Source organism: Hippoglossus stenolepis, chromosome 13 (assembly GCF_022539355.2).
Source record: "Hippoglossus stenolepis isolate QCI-W04-F060 chromosome 13, HSTE1.2, whole genome shotgun sequence".
NCBI classification, from domain to species: domain Eukaryota; kingdom Metazoa; phylum Chordata; class Actinopteri; order Pleuronectiformes; family Pleuronectidae; genus Hippoglossus; species Hippoglossus stenolepis.
Genome location: NC_061495.1, coordinates 13,107,485 through 13,116,862, shown reverse-complemented (window position 1 = coordinate 13,116,862; position 9,378 = coordinate 13,107,485). Strand labels below are relative to the sequence as shown.

The following is a 9,378-nucleotide window of genomic DNA, read 5'->3' as shown; positions in this document are numbered from 1 at the left end:
TCAAACTGGGCTTTTAACTAAAGTAAATCTGCCTCAGTAACTGTTTGTTTCAATAAACTGGTTCTTGAGATTTTAATATATGATGTTTGAATTCAAAACAGGAACAACAATACAACAAACAAATACATCTAAAATATTTAATATTTGCAGAACACACAAGGTTTTTTTTAGACATTCAGAAACGAGAAATGTGCTCACATCGATAAAAATCATGATCCCCCGCATGCTGATGTCAAAATAAATATTTATAAACAATTTACAACACATATGAATCTCACAAATTTAAATATGTATAAATATGGTTTGATACAAAAGTTATGAAATAACTGGATATCAGGAATAGTATGGCAACTTGTTAAAGCATCAGCATCACATACTGTATGTTGACATCTGGCATTTTACACAGTATTCTGATGAATGAGATCCACCAAAGATTTTTTCAACTGTCCCTCTTGTGTGAGTCGGAGATAATGGTGGTATCTGCAGCACAGTGATATGAGAGGTACTTCAGCGACAACAATCACTGTTGTTAGAATATTACAAATTACTGTAATAAAAGGCCAAGCGAGTCAGGCAACTGCGTCTGAAACGATATCTCATGATGGGATATGACATAAGGTCCTCCAGGTGATTGCCTGCACTGGAGTAAGTTCATCCCATGGTGGCATGAAGCGAAGCAGCATGAGAGTGGAACATCTCTGTCCCTGAGTGGTTTCAAGACCGGCGAGGCTCAAGTTCATGGGAGAGCTGAGTTAGCGTCCGCTGGTTGTCGATCACGTTGAGCTGACGAACGTAGGTCCGAACCTCCGGGTGGGTCTTGCTGGCCAAAGGCGAATCTGGGCCTGATTAAATTGAAAAGGCAGGTAGTGACGGAGAAAAAACGAGGAAGACAATAAACGTTATTCTCTATAAATCAACAGAGATCTTTAAAGTCTCTATAAAATGATTTCTTATCAAATATTGCCACTTACTGAATGGCTGGCTCCTACAGTGTCTCACTATCTTGACCGTGTTAGCAATCATCCGCTGAACGACAAAGAGCAACAGTCACATACCAGGAATTAACTGATAAATTACAAGATAAAGATTTTCACCATTAGATCAATCCTCTGCACCTCCAGAGTCTCACCATTTTTTCAAAATTGACCAAATTGTCAATAAATGTCTTGTTGCCCTCGTGAGTAAAGGTCATGTCTGGAAAAGACAATGACAAGCAGTAAGTGATCAAGTAAGAGCAAAGATGGAAAAAAATACTATCCTCCGTCAATTCAGCCATCCATAAAGATTTTATTTTCTTCCAGGCAGGATTCGGCATAAACTCGGTTTATAGCTTTTGCTGTGTGCATTCATGCAACAGGCATACACTTCTCTAATGCAGGATTTGTCGTGCTCCACATCCCAAGCCTTTACTTATCAGCTCTAAAAGTTAATCATACTGAGAAACACACCCAGGAAATATTCACACCAAGTTTGGTCAAAAATGTGCCATGTATTGTTGAATTATTTTTGCCCACATGCATTACAACTCAACAAATCACCTACTGGATAAAACTGTCAATGTAGCATAAACACAACAAAAACTATTGTGATGCACTGGTCAAACTGATGTTACAATAAACAGTCATATAATAAACGGCTCTAACCTTTGATCAGCAGTGGCATGAAGGGAATGATGGGAGGCTCCAGCTTGGCGACTGTCAGTCGGTATGCTCGGTGGTTCCTGGACGGGTCCTGTGGAAACAGTCACACTGTTGTGAGATCTGCCGTCGCTGCGATAAACAGATCCATCACAGACGTGGCCAAGGGTGACACTGCTATAAACCCACAGGGAGCAGCTGACGGTGCAATAATCCTCGTGACTTTTTTATTCAGTGTTTGCTCAGACAAAAACAAGAAGATCAACACACTTTGAAGTAAAAAAAAAAGTTTGAATAAGTTATTTTTCGCTTACCATCAAGTTTTCAAATTCACAGTAAAACTTCTTGAATTTGTTGGGAAGTTTCTGTGAACACATATAACAGCAGATATTAAGATTTTAGTCATTTTGAAGAGACACAAGCACAAATCTGTACACCCACCTCCCAGGTCTGACTGAGCCGGCTCACTGCAGGGTTACTCAGGCCCATAATGACGGCAAAGAAGGCGTTCAGGTTCCTGTACTCCTTACAGCTTTGACAGGAAACATGAAAAGATAAGATAGTGGAGCGAATAAGCATAAACTGCATTCAACATAAATTAAATTTAGTTAAAGAATGAACAGTGACACGAGGTAAACTCACTGCGCAGCGATCTTGATGAACTTCTTGAGAAGCTGAACGCGCTTACTGAGCTGAGAACACAGACACATCTCTGAGATCACCCAGAACTGAATCTCATTAAACCTCCTCAGGAACAGATCCAGGTTCACGGTGGTTTTCTTCACATTTTGCCTCCCGAAGGTGTGGAAGAGGAGCTCGAGCTGTGAGATACACACAATTATTCTTCTGTTATTCTTCTGATGAATAAAAAACCAGATTAACTAAATAAAACAGGTCTGCAATGCTGTGAACCTCGTGGGAGACACCCTACAATGAATCAGATGTGCTAAAGGTACATGGTCTCTCCGTGATACCTCATGCACACAGTGGAAGAGCTCCCAGTCATACGAGGTCACATGATAAGCCACATCCTTAGAGCTCATCAACTCAAAGCCGGACTGTGACCCTGTCGATGGGCCCTCCTGCTCAGGTATAGGGGTCTGGAAAAAATGGAAAACACTGTCTTATAATTGATTATCAAGTAATTTACTGTGTTTAAAATTCGAATAAATTAACAAAATCTGAAATATATCAAATCTAAAAGGAAACATATTGTCATGGAAAAAATATATCAAATGTTGAACAGAAGTCAACAAAATGACACAAAATCACTTTGGCTGCTCACAAGAATAAACATTACAATTCAATTCAAGAATTAACACATTTCCATTTTAGTTAACTCACTAAAGAATCCAACTGGTCCCGTCTGCAGGCAAACAGACGTCCATTTACGCTGAGAGTGGAGAAGACTGACACATCGTTGGGCTTGAAGATCGCTTTCTCTGTCACATGAAAACATGAGACACACAGGTTACGAACAGATTCAGACTTTTAAGGGTCATTTTATGGGAAATGTTGCCCTGCATTTCATTTAAATGTATCATTAAAATCCAAGTATAAAATGAAATCGTAACCATAAGGGGATTCTATGTGTACCAGCATACAGTCCAGGCTAAATTCACCAGTATGTCAAACATCCCAGTTGTTGCTAGATTGGATCAACTGGTGGGACCACGCGTCTGTGATTGGTTATTTTGCTGTCAGTCACCTGCTTTAGACCATAACCACCAATCACAGTGTCGCTCTGGAGGATCCAATCTACGATTATAAAAAAGTAATGACAATGGTTAGTGAGAACTAATGCATTTTTTAATATTTAGTAGATGTTTGGGTTGTTATTTTATAGTTTTATATTTCAGGGTCGGGCAGACAACGGTTCAGAGCACCCAGTGGAGCAGCACCTATGATCTCAACAACTATTTCATGGATCACCATGATATTTTGTACAAACATTCATGGTTCCCAGTGAAGACGAGTGACTTTGGTGGTGCCAGACTTCTCCTTGATTTTTCTTTTCTGGCACAAAGTGGTTCAATTGATTAAAAAGCCTCAGTTTCACAGTTTCATGGCAGCATCCTGCTAATGAGTCAACAGCATACGGTGCACGCTGCAACACCATGTTCCATTAAATTATAACATTGCACCATCGGGCTTTTAAGAACTCTCTCATGGAAATGTTTTCTCATGTGAAAGATATTTAAACCATTTAATTTCCTTGCCCCTGCTGTGTTTTTGTTTTGACTTGCAGAGAGCACGAGTCAAGTGTGGACAAGTAGGAGCTGCATTCGACATCCCTGGCAGAGACAAAGGAACATGACTGCAGCGAGGAGCAGCCAACACCAACAGCCTCGTGCTAAATGTCATGAAAAAACTGAGCTCAGGTTTTTTTCTTTCTCTCGAGCTGCTTTAAAGGGCGTTTTTTTTTGGCACCTCCTGTCACAGTCAGCAAACTCGCTGCGAAACGCACCTCGTTTCTCACTAAATCAGCCGGGGGATTAATTAGTATTACAACACCATGCTTGCTCCGTCGACTTGGTTAACACGTAGCTGCCGCTGCTCTCACCTCCTGCCGAACTGAGGTTGACCAGGACCAGGTCCTCCGCTGACCCCAGCTTGTCGGCCACAGCACCGATGACCTCCCTGACTGAGGTGGCGACAGGGACCCGGATTGTGATGTAGGTATGATCGCAGCAGTAGACTTTGAACAGAACTGGAGAAATGAATCAGAGCAATTAAGAAGCAGTACTTTTTGGATTAATATTCAAAAATTTGACAACCTGGCAATCACAAAATAAATCTGAGGCATCACAGGATGATTTTTATCTTTCAGAATTTTCTCTAATCTTTACTTTTCTTGTCAAATCCTTGATATAGTTCTCCAAATCAAACAATACACTTTGCTTTATGTAAAGGTATAATATAGAAAAGAGGTTAGAAATCACTTCCTACAACAAAAACTGTCTTTAGCTCAGGTTATGCAAACAGAAATCCCCATAACAGCGGGTAAAGACAACAATGACTCGTTATTCATCAAGAAAATCCACATCAAACAAGGAAATCCTTTCTGCCAAAACCCTTGACTTGGTACCATATGGTGGCAGTCAATACAAGGTCCGATTTTTAAATAGATTAATCACTTATGTTTCAAGTATCAGATATTAATTCATTTAGAGTTGATTAGAAGGACCAATGGAAAAGCAACGATTCAATCAGAGTGAAAGTCGAGGATGTTCACTTTGAGCTGAAAACGTCCATTGTCCTTTTTCTGCTGCTGCTTCAAAATGAACAAAAACACCACCCACTCCATCAAAAGTGTCTCATGAAGACCAGCTGAGGTAAAGACAATGTTATATAATAGAAAAGGCCTGAACAGTCTGTGGGTGGAGACGCATTCTTTACTCACTTTCATCATGACTCTTAATGGGCTGACGCTTCTGAAGCTTCTCATTGCCCATGCTGAAGTGTCGCAGGAGGACGTTGTGCTGTGACCAAATTTAACACGTTTAGGTCGACAAGTAGTCACAATATAACAAATTAGACCTTTAATTTGAAAATGAATGAGTCAGTTTTACCTTTTTCTGTGAGACTCTGGCTTCAGTGCTACAACATGAAAAAAAAGAGCCAAAGTCCAACCGATAAAGTGACTTGTCTATATTATGAATATAAGCACTTTTGAATGACAGATCTTTATTTCTTTCCCACTGAGACACTAACTTACTTGTGCTTTACTATTCTCTCCAGCTGTGTGAGCTGATCTCTGAGGGCTGGAATCCCTTTGGCATCATCAGACACAGACACCAAGAACTCCTGCAAAACAAACATGAAAGTGCACTTCATAGAAAGTATAGAACGGTAACAACTGTGCATACATCACATAATGTTGTAAGCATTTAATAACAGAAACTCTTATTCTAAGTCTTCAAACCAAAGCAATAGGAAGCACATCTCTACAAGTGACACCTGTAGCTCATAATATATATATTTATTTATTTATTTTTAAATTATATATACTGGATTTTTCAAAATAAAGGTCACAAAATAAAGACTAAGTATGTTCTGAGTTATAACTATTGTTATTGTACAATTTATATTTAAAAAAAAACTTTCATTTACTTTACATTGATAATCAAAGTGTATTCCCATTGATTTTATTGTGTTCAGGGGTTAAATCAGCATTCATATCTAGAGGCCGACCTGTAGGAAGGCCACTGACAGGTCCTCCTCCTGCAGCTGATCTCCATGCACAGCTGCCCACTGCATCACCAGGCGAATCACCCTGCGCTTGTTGTTCAGTGTGTAATCCAGCTTCTCCTGCTCAGAGCCCTGCAGGGCCTGGGCATGGTAGGTGCACCGCAGTCAAAGATCAAAACCATGTAACTATACAGCAGAGCAGCACGTTTATGTTCTTGTTCTCGTGTCAGTTCATCAGCACCGGAAAAGAACATTAGGGTAGCAAAGGATATTGGGCCATCAACACGGGACACAGTTGGCTGTTTGGAATGAAGACGCAGTGCATGAGCGCAAAGTCGTCCAGGGCTGAATCTGTGACAGAAAAAACAAAGGAGCTCACGTCACACACCTGCCATGTAAGAGCAGATCAAACAGTCCCTGTCACCTCTGACAGGCAAATGAAAACCATATGTACCCACACAAGCGAGAGTAATTAGATCAGCTCTGTGATGTGTGGCTAATTATAGATGAGAACAAGTGGGTCAGTGCAGAGCGGGAGTGGAGGACAGAGCAGAGAATGAACATGCTGCATGGAAGAAAACCCCTCAGAGTAAATGATCATCATTGTGACAGATTATATTTAAAGGGCTCTAATCCGCCACAGTGAATGTTTCATGCTGAGCTGTTTTACCTGACTCCGTGAACTGGGAATCCAATCGCATCATTTCAAGGAGGTGCTCCAAAATCTTCTCCGGTGTCCCCGACATCACCCTGTATCTGGACAGAGTGAAACACACCCTTCACTAATCAAGAAACACCGGCTCTCGAGGCTTAATGACACAACTGCGGCCCTCGATCCGATTTGTGTTACGCTTGAACTTGCGTGTGTGTGTGATTGCTTCATTTGATAACAATCCTATTTACAATCACACAGTTCTCGGCTACAGATTAAGAGGAGTCTGGGCTAAGTACTATCAGTGAAGCCCCAAAAGAAGAAAAAAATATATATATACATGGGGATCTTCGCTGTGAAGGAGAATGAAAACAATCCAGCGACAATATTACTTGATGGCAGCCACACAAGCAACACTGTGTCTCCCCCACTCACGGGGGAGAGCGTGGACTCTCATGTGTGAGGAGAGCAGCTGATTAGAGGGCGACCCCGAATGAGTCAGTCGTGACTTGCCAGGTCCCTTTCTTACCCGTAAGAGCTCCAGTTCATCATTACCATTAATGTGTCTCCTTATATTACTGCGACTGTGGTGCAGTGACAGACGCCTCTGTCAAGAAAACACTTGTCGGCCGCAGTGCACAGGATGTGCTCGTGCAGCCTGTGTGGTCGGGAGGCATTTTCTTTTGACAGATATAATTCTCCAGGAAATTACAGCATCTTCAAGGAGAAGGTTGGGCGATATTTTTGTTTTTTTCTCATTGGAGAAGACGAAAACCAACCATCTATGAATGCATTTTCTAATCTGAGTAAAGTTTGCTACGAACTACAGAACTAGCTGTAATAGGAAAACTTCTAAAAAGAGTTACAAAGTGCTTTACAATAAAACTGAATTTTAAGAATCTAAATTTTCAATTTTAACTTACTAAGCAAGATAAGATCATTTAGAATGAAGGACAAACACCAACAGTTAAAAATAAGACATAGGATAAAAGTGAGTCTTGAGAAGAGGCTGAGGTGGCCAGCCTGAGAACTCCAGGCAGGGAGTTCCAAAGTCTCAGGGTCTGGATATTAAAGGTCCCCTTGTCACCATTAGTGACCAGTCAAGATTTTTCCTAGACCCTTTGTGACCAAATTATGAAATATTTAAGTCTTCAGTAGGAAAAAACAGGATTTAGTCAAAGATGAGCTGTAGAAAGTATTGGAAGACAGCCTAATGTATTGTTGACTGTAGTCTTTTCATGTTGGCAATGAGAAAAATATAGAATACTTAAAAAAGGTCACCTGCAGTTTACTTGTTTTCTGACTCAGAACAGCTGTTGAAGTTGTTGAAGTATGCAACTTTTTTTCAAACCTTAAATAGCAGCTTCAAAAGTTTGATGGTTCACTGACTTGGAATCAGGAGAATGTTTCCTCTTTCATTCCCACACGTCTGTTCTTGCTCTTTGTAACTTCGGTGAGTGGGTACAATCTCCTGTGAGAAGTGTAGAACTGACTGATGGTCATAGCTTTAATTGTCAGAAAGTTCAAGAGTAAAGCTGAACTGTAGATCAGTCAAAAAGACTCATTAAAAATCTGTGTTTATCTCCAATATTCAGCGAAGAAACTTAAAATTTCAAAAATTCTAAACAGAGTTTGGTGCATTTGTTGTAGTGGCAGCTTTTCTGGTTCAGGAAGCCGGGAATCATGAGGAATTGATAGGCTTTGTTTGTTCTCTACATGAATGTGTTGTATGTTTATCCCAACAGAATGAGTCACCATGTGTGGCTGCAGAGGGCGCTGTTTCTTCAGTAATGTGTGAAGTGCAGTGGAGGGTACATTTACTTGTAATGGGAGGACGAGGCTCCATGGACGGAGCTTTGACTGCTGCTGAGACTCTTCTCCAGCACTAGAACATCCTGACCGTGCTCCTTCAGACGCACCGTGTTGGCCTCCACGTCCTTCACACACACAATAAATAAAGTACATAGATATTAAGCATTTTAATGTAAAGACCCATGATTATGTAGGTTGTTTTGTCAGTTCTGTCTGATCCTGTGCATAAGATGCTGTCTCCTCCACAGCTGAGTGAAAATGAAGCGTCATAAACTGGGCACAGTGTTTACACCATCACACAATCATCTGGTACTTGCAGTGAGGTTTGACTCTGCTCTCTGAACCAGAACTAGTATTAATGGTCCCTGCTGCAGAGACAGTGTCATTAACACCGGGCCCCGGCCACAGAGCAGAGTGGAGGAGATGGTTTATCCAGTGCAGAGTCAACACACAACCACAACCACACTGACCCCAGGTTTACACAAAGCTCCTCACACTGTAATGGACTGCATTGTTTTGACTCATGATACAGACTGAGAAACATATAATAAGGAAACAACTGCAATTCAAGTCAGTTTAGTTTAAAACACCCACTAATTGGATGTTTTGTTTCTAGTATGATGTGTTTCTTTTACCTCATAAGAAATGTGACATTTTGTAAACTAGGGATGAATAAACTTAATCTTTTCTCACAATGAACTGGAGATGGAGATCCTAATGTTTCCATAGAAACCACCATGGAAACCATGTCAGGCCAAATTTTGGTGACATGTTGAATGTTTACAATGTACAATGAATGTTTAGATTATTTTACTGAGTCTAAATTTTATCTAGCTCTAATAAATAGTTGGAATATAGATCACAACGTTTTGGCAATAATCAGTTTATCACTTTAAAGTTACATTGCGGGTTTTGAAAAATGGTGATAAAAAGCAGTGATGTCATCATATCCAACACAACATCAACAAATCATTCAAAATATTGATTATTATTTGATTTGATAATTTTATTCAACTTGTAATAGTTTATTTTTCGGTGTTCGGTTTCTTTACAATCTGACCTGCTGGAGCATCGTACAGGATATGA

The 9,378-nt window shown here is 40.3% G+C and overlaps 1 protein-coding gene across 4 annotated transcripts in view; it reads right to left on the bottom strand.

Moving 5' to 3' along the window:
- Positions 1-123: 123 nt before the first annotated feature.
- The window catches only part of rapgef4a (Rap guanine nucleotide exchange factor 4a), a 33,498-nt gene continuing 24,243 nt past the window's right edge, over positions 124-9,378 (bottom strand). For all 4 annotated transcript variants that reach the window (XM_035175656.2, XM_035175657.2, XM_035175660.2 and 1 more), the window contains 17 exons: positions 8,302-8,417; positions 6,499-6,584; positions 6,101-6,179; positions 5,832-5,982; positions 5,356-5,444; positions 5,210-5,237; positions 5,041-5,119; positions 4,201-4,347; positions 2,982-3,079; positions 2,612-2,737; positions 2,280-2,458; positions 2,079-2,169; positions 1,952-2,002; positions 1,644-1,731; positions 1,130-1,194; positions 972-1,026; positions 124-842 (listed from right to left, as the gene is read on the bottom strand). In XM_035175656.2, coding sequence (XP_035031547.2) covers positions 715-842; positions 972-1,026; positions 1,130-1,194; positions 1,644-1,731; positions 1,952-2,002; positions 2,079-2,169; positions 2,280-2,458; positions 2,612-2,737; positions 2,982-3,079; positions 4,201-4,347; positions 5,041-5,119; positions 5,210-5,237; positions 5,356-5,444; positions 5,832-5,982; positions 6,101-6,179; positions 6,499-6,584; positions 8,302-8,417 — 1,656 coding nt within the window. In that variant the 3' untranslated portion in view covers positions 124-714. The remainder of the gene's footprint in view (positions 843-971; positions 1,027-1,129; positions 1,195-1,643; positions 1,732-1,951; positions 2,003-2,078; positions 2,170-2,279; positions 2,459-2,611; positions 2,738-2,981; positions 3,080-4,200; positions 4,348-5,040; positions 5,120-5,209; positions 5,238-5,355; positions 5,445-5,831; positions 5,983-6,100; positions 6,180-6,498; positions 6,585-8,301; positions 8,418-9,378) is intronic.